Genomic DNA, 13,831 nt, shown 5'->3' with positions numbered 1-13,831 from the left:
AAGTCTTCTGCCTCCTCGCTGAGGGTGTAGATCCCAGGGCTTGCCCTTGAGTGCAGGAGATGCAGTTTCTGCTCCACCGTGGGTGTGCCGCCAGCCGTCTCAAGGTAGCCTTTGAAACACGCCAGCCAGTGTTTGAAAATCGCCGCTAAGTTCGCCGCCTGGGGACTGAGTTGCAGACACTCCGGCTTGATTTGGCGTTCCATCTTCTCTGCTCAAGTGTAGTCTATTAAATTGATGCACGATCAATTACTGCAAAGACGAGGTTAACGCATAACTGAAGGCTTTAATAGACTAGAACTGTTCCCCAGCAGCTCAGGTACAGAATGAGGGCTGCTGGGACAGCACCGACTCTTATACCCCGCCTATCAGTGCGGAGCTACATATTATACAGCCAATGGTAAACCCCCACGTTTGATCAATGGAACTTCAGCCTCTCGGTTGCTGCAATACCTGATAATACCACACTCCCCAAGTCTTTTTTTTGCAGGGTTAATAAATTGATATACTTTTGTTTGGGCTGTTAAGACCCCTCAGTTTGTAGGACATTTTTGCAAAGGAATAGGTAGCCGGGAGGGGGTTGGCACTACCCAATCTGTTGTTCGACATCTGGGTGGCAAATATCGATAAGGTGCATGGGTGGATCGAGAACATGGACTTTGTATGAGGATGGATGGAGGAGGTTTCTAGCATAGAGTCAAGTCTGACGGCCCGGGTTACTGCACCACTCCCGTTTCGGATTCTCTTTGAGCCCGGGGGTGATAGCCACTTTGCTGGGCTCTTTAACATTCCTGGCTCCAATTTGCAGGAAGCACGAGCGGGATTCTCTATTGATGATGGTGAAATCATAATTCACGATCGGACGGAGAATAGGTTCTGACGCTAAAATCGCAGTGGATGTCGATTTGACGCCAAATCGCTATTCTCCGTCACCTCGACAACAGCGACAATGCGCACCGGAATGCACGTCCAGTAAACACCGATTGCATATCATTAGCGTGCCTGACCCGGTATTTTCCGGGGCCTCCATGATGCTCCGCCTCTAGGGGCCGAGTTCCCAGGCACGGGCTCACTTGTGCTTTTAAAAATTATGAAACCGGCAGCATGGCTGCTGAGGGAGACAGAGAGGGTATGGAAAGTGTCCAACGTTGCCATAGTTTGCTGACAGTTGTGCTGCTGGCCAGGGGCTTCTGCCAGGGTCGGGGGGGGGGGGCAGCAGGACAGGGCTCTGGGATCGGGGTGGACGGACACTATTGCTGCAGCCGGAAAGGCAGCCATGCAGTTGCGCACACCGCTGATGGCCCACTGTGATCTTCGGGCCACGGGTTATATAAGTGTCCCTCCGGGCCAGCCCCCCTAGATGCCCTCTGGCCCCAGCTGACCCATCAGCTGTATGGACACGCTCCAGCACAACCAGTTCCATCTTGTTGGCTGGGATAAGTGTGTGTGGGGATTGTAATGTGTATATGCGGCTGCAGCTTGTCGGCCTCCCGAGTGTCAATCATGGGCCCGGCGAATCCCGTACCATTTTTCATTAGAATCGATTGTGTTCAATGTGACACCAGTGCTAGCCTCTCCACAATTGCTGAATTGATCCAGGTTCAGCACCAGTTTTGCTATCGTGAATGTCCACGAATTCTGTGTCGGCGTCAACACTTAAGTCTCAGAAATGATTCCCGCCTCATAGATTTGTGCCGTCTGGCTTAAATTCATTGTTTAGGATATGGGAGCAGGAGTTGGAGAGGTTTAGGAACATGATTCTGGAGGGTAGGTTCGCCGGGCTGGATGAGTTGTTAGAGAAGTTCCAGCTCCCGAGAGGGAATGTATTCAGGTACTTTTAGGTGCACAATTTTTTACGCAAGGAACTTCCTTCATTTCCCTTGGTACGTGTGTGGACAGGGTTCTGACTTTGGCTGAGTTAGGGGAGGGGAGGATTTCAGAGGTCTGTGGGCAGATGTTGGCAATGGAGCTGGCATCATAGATTTCATAGAATTTACAGTGCAGAAGGAGGCCAATCGGCCCATCGAGTCCACATCAGCCCATGAACGAGCACCCTCCCTAAGCGCACACATCCAACCCGTAACCTAGCAACCCCTAACTTTTGGACACTACGGGGGAATTTAGTGTGACCAATCCACCTAACCCGCACATCTTTGGATTGTGGGAGGAAACCGGAGCACCCAGAGGAAACCCACGCAGACATAGGGAGAACGTGCAGACATTGCACAGACAGTGACCCAAGTGGGAATCGAACCTGGATCCCTGGCAAGGAGAAGCAACAGTGCTAACCACTGTGCTACCATGCCGCCGCATCGTTGGAGGAGGTAAAGAGGAAGTGGGAGGGTGAGCGAGGTGTGGTCTTTTGAGGGGGGAGTATGGAGTGAGGCTCTTCACAGGGTCAACTTCATAATAATAATCTTATAATAATCTTTATTAGTGTCACAAGTAGACTTACATTAATACTGCAATGATCTTACGGTGAAAATCCCCTAGTTGTCACGTTATGGAACCTGTTCGGGTACACAGAGTGAGAATTCAGAATGTCCAATTCACCGAACAAGCATGTCTTTCGGGATTCTGTGGGACTCACCTGCTCATGTGCGAGGTTAAGCCTGATCCAGTTCAAGGTGGTGTACAGGGCGCACCTGACCAGGATCTATATGAGTGGGTTCTTCTCAGGAGGTGGAGGATAGGTGTGACCGGTGCTCCATGATGTCAGCGAATCACACGCACATGTTTTGGTCTTGCCCCAAGCTCATTGGTTTCTGGGTCTCCTGTTTTACATAATATCAGGGATTTTGGACGTTCAGCTGGAGCTGTGCCCATTGGTGGCCATTTTTAGAGTATTGGACTCGTCAGTGCTGCAGACAGGGACGAGGGCAGATGTCCTAGCCTTCGCCTCACTAATTGCCTTGAGGAAAATTCTGCTTAGGCGGAGGTTCCCGGTGGAGCCTAAGGCCTCGGCGTGGTTGGGGGACCTGATGGAATTTCTGCACCTGGAGAGGAATTTCTGCACTTGGAGAAGATCAAGTACACCATGAGGGGCTTAACCAGCTTTTTATACAGCTCCATGATAACCTCCCTGCTCTTGTATTCAATTCCTCCGTAATAAAGGCAAAAATCCCATAGGCCTTCTGAACCACCTATCAAGGACACGGTAGCACAGTGTTTAGCGCAGTTGCTTCACAGCTCCAGGGTCCCAGGTTTGATTCCTGGTTGGGTCACGGTCTGTGCAAAGTCTGCACATTCTCCCCGTGTGTGCGTGGGTTTCCTCCGGGTGCTCCAGTTTCCTCCCACAGTCCAAAGATGTGCAGGTTTTGTGGATTGGCCATGCTAAATTGCCCTTAGTGTCCAAAAAGGTTGGGTGGGGGTATGGGGATAGAGTGGGGTGTGTGGCTTAGGTAAGGTGCTCTTTCCAAGGGCCGGGGCAGACCCGATGGGCCAAATGGCCTCCTTGTGCACTGTAAATTCTATGATTTTATGATCTACCTGTCCTGCTGTCTTCAGTAATCTGTGAACCGAATACCCAAATTCTCTTTGATCCTCTGTGCTACCTAGGGTCTGACCATTCATTGTATATTTCCTTGCTTTTTTAGTTCTCCCAAAATGCATTACCTCACACTTTTTGTGGTTAAATTCCATTTGCCACTCTTCTGCCCATCTAACCAGCCCATCTATATTGTCCTGGAATCTAAGATCTTGCCCCTCACTATTTACCACGCCACCAATTTTTGTGTCATCTGTGAACTTACTATCATACCTCTGACATTCACATCCAGGTCATTCATGCACACTACAAACAACAAGGGACCCAGCACCGATCCCTGCAGGACACCACTGAACACAGGTTTCCAGTCACGAAAACAACCTTCACACTCTGCCTCCCACCCCAAGCCAGTTTTGGATCAAGTTTGCCACATTGCCCTGGATCCTATGGGCTCTTACCATCTTCATCAGCCTCCCATGTGGGACCTTACCAAAAGCCTTCTTAAAGTCCATGTAGACTATATCAACCGCACTACCCTCATTTACATCCCCCCTCCCCCCACAAGAAGCCCCAGCTCGATTGTGTGCAAAAATGCCACCCTGGCAGTGCCACCTGGGCACCTTGGCAGTGCCAGGCTGGCACCCGGGTTACATTGTCAGGGGGCCAGGCTGGCACTGCCAGGGTACGCAGTTTGCACTAGCAGTGCCAGGCTACCACCCTGCCCAAAGGGCATGCATATAGGGGCCTCTAATCCCTTGGAGAACCCCCACGACTGCTGTTCAGTCTGGTCACCGTTTGAGGGGACCAGTGCTTAACTGCGCTCGCCCGAGGTCTCCAGAGCGGCAGGTTGACACTGCCAAAGTGCCAAGCTATCATTTTCTGTATGCTGGCGATCGGGCTCGGGGTGCCCTGGGCGGGTGTTGGGTAGGGAAGGGGGTGTGGGGACCCTCCCATAGTGCATTTGGGGGGTTTGGGGTCATGTCGGGGGCCTCGGAGATTGGGACGCCATTTAAAAATGCGTTCTGATCTCTTGCTATACTGAGCAGTTCGGACGAGCAGAGGTCCTTGGTGTAGAAAATGGGGCTATGTGTGGCCTTGGCCGCGCGTTCCCCGCTGAGGCCCCTTATTTAACACGAGTGGTATTTTATAGCCGTGTATTTCTCGGCCTTGTGAGCGAAGTGAAACACGTGGCTAAACCTGCTCACAATGGGTCTTTTGTTCCCATTTAGTTGAATCGTACCCAAAGTGCTAACACAAAGTCTGATTCAGTTAGACCAGAAGAGGGGAATACAGGAAATGGTGAAATTGGGTATAAAGCAGGTTAGAATACTGAATTACAACACTGTCCTTCCAGTTTGGTGCTGCAAGTTCACATTCAGTCCAAACAGTTAGGTTGAAGAACATTTTCTGTCTGCCTACATTTCAATAATAACATTGCAAAAAATAACAGAATTGCTTTGTGATGTCTTTGACATTTTCATAAAGTTCATGTCCTTGCTTCCATTGTCTCTTATATAAGGTAAGTACTTACGTAGACAAAGCAGTGGTCTGAAGACTGGAGGTAGAATACTTCCTTAAGTATTCAGAAATCTTTTACATTGAGTAAAACAAGTTTTAGGTGTATTCTGGGGTTGTTAAATCTAGTATGGCTAACATCTGTATTGAGATGAAAATGTTAATAGTCAATGAAGCATTTAAAATTCAAGTAACTTCATACAATACCTTGCAAAGCCAACACCACGACTTGTGCCATTAGCATCTCTGAGTATTCGTGTGGAGATTACTTGGCCATATGGCTTCAACATATTCTCCAGTTCTTGTTCATCCACTGATGGTGGCAGATTGGAGATATACAAGTTTGTGGGGTCCTGTTCTTGTTGCTGAAATAACAGATAATACAATGAGTAGTCAGTTTTGAAACAGTGACACACATTCACAAATTATCAAAACTCAAGGTTTAGAGACTCTGTGATTGGTCCTTGCTTGGTCAATTAACTTTTCAGTGTGACCTGTACATGCTAATATTGCCTTAAAATGCATATGTTCAAATTTTGTTTAGAAAACACCTAGCTCAAATGATCTGGTTGTCCAATCACTTAAACACTTAACTCGGGTGGGAGGAAGGTTTATTTAATTGGGTATATTTAATTTTTAATTAAAGTATTTCCAGATATAGTGAATATTATGAATTCCCAATGGGCCTCTCAATATATTTTATGAAGTAAATCTAATTAATGCAATATGTAACAGGGAGATGGTGGGGTAGTGGTCAACTCACTGGATGAGTAATCCAGAGGCCCAGGCTAATGTTCTGGGGACAATGAATTAAATCCCACCATGTCAGCTAGCAGGATTAAAATTCAATTAATAAATCTGGATTGAAGAACTCATCTAATGGGAACCACAAAACCACTGTCAATTGTTGTCATAACTCACCTGATCACTAATGTCCTTCAGGGAAGGAAAAATGCTGTCTTTACCTGGTCTGACCTACATGTGACTCTAGATGTACAGCAATGTGATTGACTCTTAAATGCCCTATGAAATGGCTTATCAAAGTCACTCATTTGGATCAAACCACTACAAAGTCTAAAAGGAAAGAAACGAAACAGATCACCTAGGCAGCAGAAATGACAACGGAGCACCCTGCCCTGTCGATTCTACAAAATCTTCTTACGAACATCGGTGGCTTGTGTCAGAATTGGGAGAGCTGTCCCACAGACAGCCTAGCAACAGCCTGACAATCATATCAAATTATACCTTGCAAACAATGTCCCAGACACCACTGTGATCATCCTTGGGTATATCCCATCCCACTGGCGGAACAAACTCACCAGAGATGGTGACAGTGTTACATAGTTGGGAGTGAGCTACACTGGTAGTCCTCAACATCGACTTGAACCACATGCTTCATGACATCAGGTCAAACATGGGCAAGAAAACTTCCTGCTGGTTCCAACATACCGCCTCCCCTCAGCTGATCAATCAGTAATCCTCCTCCATGTGGAACACCATTTGGAGGAAGCACTGAGGATGGCACGGGCACTCTGGGTGAAGAATGTACTCTGGGTGAAGAATTCAATGTCCATCAGCAAGAGTGGCTCGGTGGCATCACTACTGACCGGATAGCTGGCAAAGTCCTGAAGGACGTAGTTGCTAGATTGGATCTATGACAGGTGATAAAGCAACCAACAAGAGGAAAAAAAAACAATTGACCTGTCCCTCACAATCTACCTGTCGCAGATGCCATGATAGTATCGGTAAGAGTGACCATAGCATGGTCTTCTGGAGATAAAGTTCCATCTTCACATTGAGGATACCCTGCATTGTTTCATTTGGTACTATCAATTTGCTAAATGGGATAGATGTAACAGACAATTAAATAACTAACAGGAGGAGAAGGTTCCACAAATATCCCCATCGTCAATGATGGGAGAGCCCAGCACATCAGTGGAAAAAACAAGGCTGAAGTATTTGCAGCCATCTTAATCCAGAAGTGCTGAGTGGATGATCCAACTAAGCCTCCTCATGAGGTCCCCAATATTACAAATGCCAGTTCTTCAGCCAATTCGATACATTCCATGTGATGATCAGTTTAGGTTCTGCCAAGGCCACTCAGCTCTTGATCTCATTCCAGCCTTGACCAAACATGAACAAGAGAGCTGAACTCCAGAGGTGATGTGAGAATGACTTCTCTTGACATCAAGGCAACACTTCACAGAGTGTGGCGTCAAAGAGCCCTGAAAGGCAAAACTGAGGTCAAGTCAAATAAGAGGAAAAGCTCTCCCCTGTTTGGAGTCATACTTAGCACAAAAGAAAATGGATGTGGTTATTGGAAATCAATCATCTCAGCCCCAGGACACTGATGCAGTGGGGATGTTCTGTTCAGCACTATTTGCGACTCCAAAAATGCTGAAACAGTCCATGTCCATATGCAGCAAGTCCTGGACAATATTCAACCTTGGGCTGGTAAGTAGCAATTAACATTCATTCCACAGAAGAGCTAAGCAATGACCATCTCCAACAAGAGAGAATCTAATCATCTCCCTCTGACATTCAATGGCATTACCATCATTGAATCTCCACCATCAACTTCCCGCAGTTACCATTGACCAGAAACAGAACTTGGCCAGCCATATATGTACTATGGCTACAAGAGCAGGTCAGAGATTGGGAATTTGGCAGCAAGTAACTCACATTTTGACCCCAAAGTCTGTCCATCATCTACAAGGCACAAGTCAGAATGGAATATTCTCTACTTGCCTGGAATAGTGTAGCTCCAATAATTCTCAAGGAGCTCAATACCATCCAGGACAAAGAAACTGCTTGATTGGCACTCAATGCACCACAATTAACATTCACACCTTCCAGCACCAATGCACAGTAATTACCAGCACCATTAGGACTGATCTAGCATGTAGTTCAGTGATGCAGAAGACAAACAGGTGGTGGCATTAGCGCAGACGGATGGTCGGAGAGGACCACAGCCAGTTCTGGGACTTTCAGTGCAATTCTATGCCCACCAGACAATTAGTTGCTTACTATCATGGTTCCCATCTCTTGAAAGATCAAGCTCTTGCCTCCAAGAGCTGTCAGCTAACTGGAAGGCCGCCAGCTGTTCAGCCTCACCGTAAGCAGAGTTGTTGCAGAGTGTGTCTGTTTCAGTGGAGGAACCCTTGCCGCAAGGGGCGGACCTTCCTGAACTGTAGGCTGACCAATCAGGAGCCCCTATGACATTGAAGTTTTACTATTGACACAGTTGTCGAATCATAGAATCTAACATCGCAGAAGGAAGCTATTTGGCTAGTTATGTTGGGTCTCTTGAGAGAGCTGTCTATATTTGTTCTATCTCCATCTTTTCCCCATAACCTTAAAAATGAGCCCTCATCAAATGCATAGGATTAAACAGGATGTAGCGCACAGAAACAAGCCTATTCATGCTAGTTCTAATGATTCACTCAAGCATCCTCCCAATTTTCTTAATCAAAATCTATCATTGCAGCCCTCTATATCCCGTTCTCCTTCAGATGCTGGTCCAGCTTCCCCTTAGATGCATCGAAAATATTTGCTTTAATCACTCTCTGTGGCAGTGAGTTCACATTCTCACCACTTGGGCCAAGAAGGTTTCTTCAGAATTCCCTTTTGGATTTCTTGGTGACTATTTTATATTGATGGCCCCTGTCCAGGTACATTTTTATGCAGAAAGGAAAAATAAATCAGCTCACAGCAGAAGTGTGGACAGCAAATTCACAATTGTATACATTTTGTGTCATTGTCCAATGTTGTGCTTCAGTGGGTGTCAAAACCGTGAAAGAACACATCAAAAATTGCTCAGGGATTTATTTTAAAAATTATGTTTGACCACTAATTTTCATGGTTAGATAATCATGCTCAGACTTCCGGTGGCGGCTATGAAGGAGGAGTAAGTCGCACATTTGGTGGCTCCCGCTCTGGTCGGACTTTTGGACCTTTTCCCCCGATCTTTTAACGGACTTGAATTGTAGAACCAATGTCAGTGGCAATTCTCTACTGAATTCCCACTTTGGTGCATGGAGAAAAGAACTAGAAGTGTTTGTAAAGGCAGAAATAAGAAGACAGAGAAGACTTGGGCTGTAGTTGCAACAGGGGACAGCATGGCGGAGGGGCGAACCTCTGGCTTGTCAACCCAGCAGTCTATGGAGCAGCTGATGCAAGTCATCCAGGAGGGCTTTGCTACACAGAAACGGGACTGCTTGGACCCGATAAAAGCGTTGATTGAGCGGCTGGAGCTCAGGTTGGACACGCAGGATCGGGCGATCCAGAAGGTGGAGAAGGCGCTGGCTGAACAGGAGGAGCATCAGACTGTGGTGGAGCTGGAGGTGGGGATGCTGAGGGACCAGCAAAAGAAGCTTCTGGAGAAGGTGGAGGACCTAGAGAATAGGTCCCCCTGGTAGAACCCAAGAATTGTCGGGCTCCCGGAGCGGTCCGAAGGAACGGACGCTGGGGCATACATCGCAGGCATGTTTGAGAAGCTGCTGGGGGATGGGGCATTCTCCCGGTCCTCGGAGGTGGATAGGGCTCACAGAAGAAGCAGCGAATGAGAGATCCCCCGAGGGCTATGGTGGTGAGATTCCACAGGTTCTCGGATAAGGAGCGTATTCTGCAGTGGGCCAAGCAGACACGGAGCTGTAAGTGGGACAATAGCATCCTGCGGGTTTACCAAGACCTGAGCGTGGAGATGGCCAGGGGGAGGGCAGGCTTCAATCAGATCAGGGCGATCCTTTTCAAGAAAAAGTTGAAGTTTGGACTGTTATACCCAGCCCGTCTCTGGGTCACGCATGAGGATCAGCACTTTTACTTTGAGTCACCTGAGGACACGTTGGACTTTGCAAGAAAGAAAGGGCTGACGAAGGACTGAGAACATTTGAACTTGGCTGCAACGTTCGGGTTTCTGTTTTCTCTGTTTTGTCTCTCTGTTTTTGTAAAATGTTTTTGGTTTTGCTTGGAACCAGCAGTAGAGCTGAGTGAGTTTAGGTTTTCATTTGCACTGTTGGGGGATGGAGGTGTGCTAGTTTTGTTCTTGGTGTTTTTCGGTTGGGCAATTGTGTGGGATTGTTTGATGTTGTAGATTGTTTGCATGAGCGGGGGGGGGGGGGGCAATAGGTGGGAGACTATCTGGCGCTGGTGATGGGGGCCACCAAGCTAGCTGGGTGAGCTAGCTCTTGGAAGCGCAGTGGGGGGTGTGCATATGTTTGGTTTAAGAAAGGGATTGGGTTACAGGGTGTTGTTGTTAAGGAGGGGAAGTGAATGTTCTGCTGGCGAGGGAGGGACTGGGGCTGAGGGACATAGAGGCGGTCGGGTGCTGTCTGGGGATGGACCGGTGAAGGCGCGGATCACGGGCTGGTGGCGGGACCAAAAAAGGGGGTGACTGATCGTCGGGGGGGGGGGGGGGGGGGCGGGGGGAGGGGGCAATGAACCCCCCAACTAGGCTGATCACCTGGAATGTTTGAGGGTTAAATGGGCCGGACAAAACGGCACGTGTGTTCGCGCACCTTAGGGGATTGAAGGCGGATGTGGTGATGTTGCAGGGGACGCACCTTAAGGTAATGGACCAAGTTAGACTGAGGAAAGGCTGGGTCAGCCAGGTGTTTCATTCGTGACTAGGTTCAAAGACTAGAGGGGTCGCGATCCTGATCAATAAGCGGGTGGTGTTTGAGGCGGGTAGAATAGTCTCGGACGTGGGAGGTCGGTACATTATGGTCAGTGGGAAGCTAGAGGGGGTGCAGTTAGTATTAGTGAATGTATATGCGCCAAATTGGGATGATGTGGAGTTTATAAAGAGGATGCTGGGGAGATACCGGACCTGGACTCGCACAGGTTGGTCATGGAAGGGGACTTCAACACAGTTATTGACCCTGGCTTAGACTGGTCAAGCTCGAAAACGGGCAGGGTGCCAGCAATGGCAAGGGAACTAAGAGGGTTCATGGAGCTGATGGGGGGAGGTGGGGGGGGGGGGGAGGGGGGGATCCATGGAGGTTTGGGCAGCCGAGAATGAAGGAGTTCTCCTTCTATTCACACGTGCATAAATTGTACTCCCGGATTGATTTCTTTATTTTGAGCAGGGTCTTTCTGGCAGGGGTGGTGGATATGGGGTACTCGGCGATTACAATCTCAGACCATGCTCCGCACTGGGTTGGCCTGTGGGTTAGTAAAGACAGTAATCAGCGCCTGCACTGGAGGTTGGATGTGGGACTTTTGGCGGATGAAGGGGCGTGCGAGCGGCTGAGGAAATGCATTCAGAACTACCTTCAGATCAATGACACGGGGGAAACTTCTGCAGCGGTGGTGTGGGAAGTACTGAGGGCAGTGGTCAGGGTGGAGGTGATCTCGATCCGGGCTCATAGGGAGAGGGTTGACAGGGCAGAGACGGACAGACTGGTAAAGGAGTTACTACAGATCGATAGGAGGTATGCGGAGACCCCAGAGGCAGGGCTCCTGAGAGAACGGTGGAGGTTACAGGCAGAGTTTAGCTTGCTGACCACAGGGCGGTGGAGCAGCTGAGAAAGGCAAGGGGGGCGATTTATGAACATGGGGAGAAGGCCAGCAGAATGCTTGCACAGCAGTTCAGGAAGAGGGAGGCAGCTAGGGAGATAGGGAAAGTAAAGGACGGTGAGGGGAACCTGGTTGGTGATTCGGTAGGGGTGAATAAGGCGTTTAGAGATTTTTACAGCAGGCTGTACAGGTAGGAACCCCCTATGGAGCCGGAGGGGATGAGGCGCTTCTTGGAGGGGCTGAATTTCCCAACGGTGGACAGAGAGCGGGTAGAAAGGCTGGGGGCCCCAATTGGGCTGGAAGAGATAGTGAAAGGCTTGAAGGCCATGCAGGCGGGTAAGGCCCCAGGTCCGGACGGGTACCCAGTGGAGTTCTATAAAAAGTTCTCGGGGATACTGGGGCCAGTGTTGTTGAGGATGTTCAATGTGACAAGGGATATAGGGGTGCTGCCCCCGACGATGTCACAGGCAATGATTTCACTGATTCTTAAGCGGGACAAGAACCCGGAGCTGTGCAGGTCCTACAGACCGATCTCCCTGCTGAATGTGGATGCCAAGTTGCTGGCCAAAATCTTGTTCTCCAGGATTGAGGACTGTGTTCCGGACATTATTGGGGAGGACCAGACGGGGTTTGTTTAGGGTAGGCAGTTGGTGGCCAATGTAAGAAGGCTGTTAAATGTGATCATGATGCCCCCGGAAGGTAGGGAGCTGGAGGTAGTGATCGCAATGGATGCAGAAAAGGCTTTTGATCGGGTAGAATGGGACTATCTGTGGAAGGACTGGGACGGTTCAGATTCGGTACTGGGTCAGGTTACTGTATCAGGCTCCTGTGGCAAGTGTGCGGACGAGCAGGACAACTTCGGACTACTTTAGACTGCACCGGGGGACGAGACAGGGATGTCCCCTCTCCCCACTATTGATTGCGCTGGCAATAGAGCAGTTCGCAATCGCTCTGAGAGCTTCAAGGGGCTGGAGGGGACTGGTCTGGGGGGGTGGTGGAGCACAGGGTTTCGCTCTATGCGGATGATCTGCTTCGGTACGTTTCGGACCCAGTAGAGGGGATGGAGGAAATCATGAAGATTTTAGGGGAATTCGGCCGGTTTTCGGGGTATAAGCTAAACATGGGCAAGGGTGAGATGTTTGTGGTTCAGGCGAGGGGACAGGAGGGACGACTGGGGGAGCTGCCATTGAGGTCAGTAGGGAGTAGGTTTAGGTACCTGGGCATCCAAGTGGCGCGGGAATGGGACCGGCTGCATAAATTGAATCTGGCCCGGCCAGTGGACCAAATGAAGGACGATTTCCGAAGATGGGACGCACTCTCATTGTCGATGGCCGGGAGGGTACAAACAGCTGGCGCTGCCAAATTTTAGCAATTGTTACTGGGCGGCTAACATAGCCATGATCAGGAAGTGGGTGGTGGGGGAGGGGTCGGCGTGGGTGCGTATGGAGGCGGCTTCTTGGAAGGGCACCAGTCTGGGGCGTTGGTAACTGCGCCTCTGCCGCTCCCGCCGGCACGGTACTCCACCAGCCCCGTGGTGGTGGCGGCCCTGAGAGTTTGGGGCCAGTGGAGGCGGCATGTGGGAGCATCGGTCTGGGTCCCAATTTGTGGTAACCGCCGGTTTGCCCCGGGGAGTATGGATGGGGGGGTTCCGTATGGCGGAGAGCGGGGATTGAGAGGATGGGGGATGTGTTCATAGAGGGGAGCTTTCCGAGTATGAGGGCGCTGGAGGAAAAGTTTTGGCTGGCGAGATGAAACAAATTCAGATACTTGCAGGTGCGGGACTTCCTTCGTAAACAGGTGGCAACCTTCCCGCTCCTACCGCTAAGGGGGATTCAGGACAGGGTAATTTCCAGAGGGTGGGGGGTGGGGTTGTCTCAGACATCTATAAGGAGCTTATGGGGTCGGTGGAGACACAGACCGAGGAGCTGAAGAGTAAGTGGGAGGAGGAGCTGGGAGGTGAGATAGAGAATGGTTTATGGGCAGACGCGTTGAGTAGAGTCAATGCGTCTGCAACATGTACCAGGCTCAGCCTGATACAATTTAAGGTTGTGCACCAGGCTCGCATGACAGTGGCCCGGATGAGCAGATTCTTTGGGGTGGAGGACAGGTGCGCAAAATGTGCGGGAGGACCGGCGAACCATGTCCACATGTTTTGGACATGTCCAAAGCTTCGGGGATTCTGGCAGGGGTTTGTGGACGTCATGTCCAAGGTTTTAAAAACAAGGGTGGCGCTGAGTCCAGGGGTGGCGATTTTCAGGGTGTCAGAAGACCCGGGAATCCAGGGGGAGAAAGATGCAGATGTTCTGGCCTTTGCTT

The 13,831-nt window shown here is 49.7% G+C and overlaps 1 protein-coding gene across 9 annotated transcripts in view; it reads right to left on the bottom strand.

Annotated features, from left to right (window-relative positions):
• Positions 1–13,831, bottom strand: part of LOC140389850 (RNA-binding motif, single-stranded-interacting protein 1-like) — a 433,449-nt gene that overhangs the window by 80,835 nt on the left and 338,783 nt on the right. For all 9 annotated transcript variants that reach the window (XM_072474452.1, XM_072474427.1, XM_072474477.1 and 6 more), the window contains exon 5: positions 5,207–5,364. In XM_072474452.1, coding sequence (XP_072330553.1) covers positions 5,207–5,364 — 158 coding nt within the window. The remainder of the gene's footprint in view (positions 1–5,206; positions 5,365–13,831) is intronic.

Source organism: Scyliorhinus torazame, chromosome 2 (assembly GCF_047496885.1).
Source record: "Scyliorhinus torazame isolate Kashiwa2021f chromosome 2, sScyTor2.1, whole genome shotgun sequence".
NCBI classification, from domain to species: Eukaryota; Metazoa; Chordata; class Chondrichthyes; order Carcharhiniformes; family Scyliorhinidae; genus Scyliorhinus; species Scyliorhinus torazame.
This window is presented reverse-complemented; position numbering and strand designations above follow the sequence as displayed.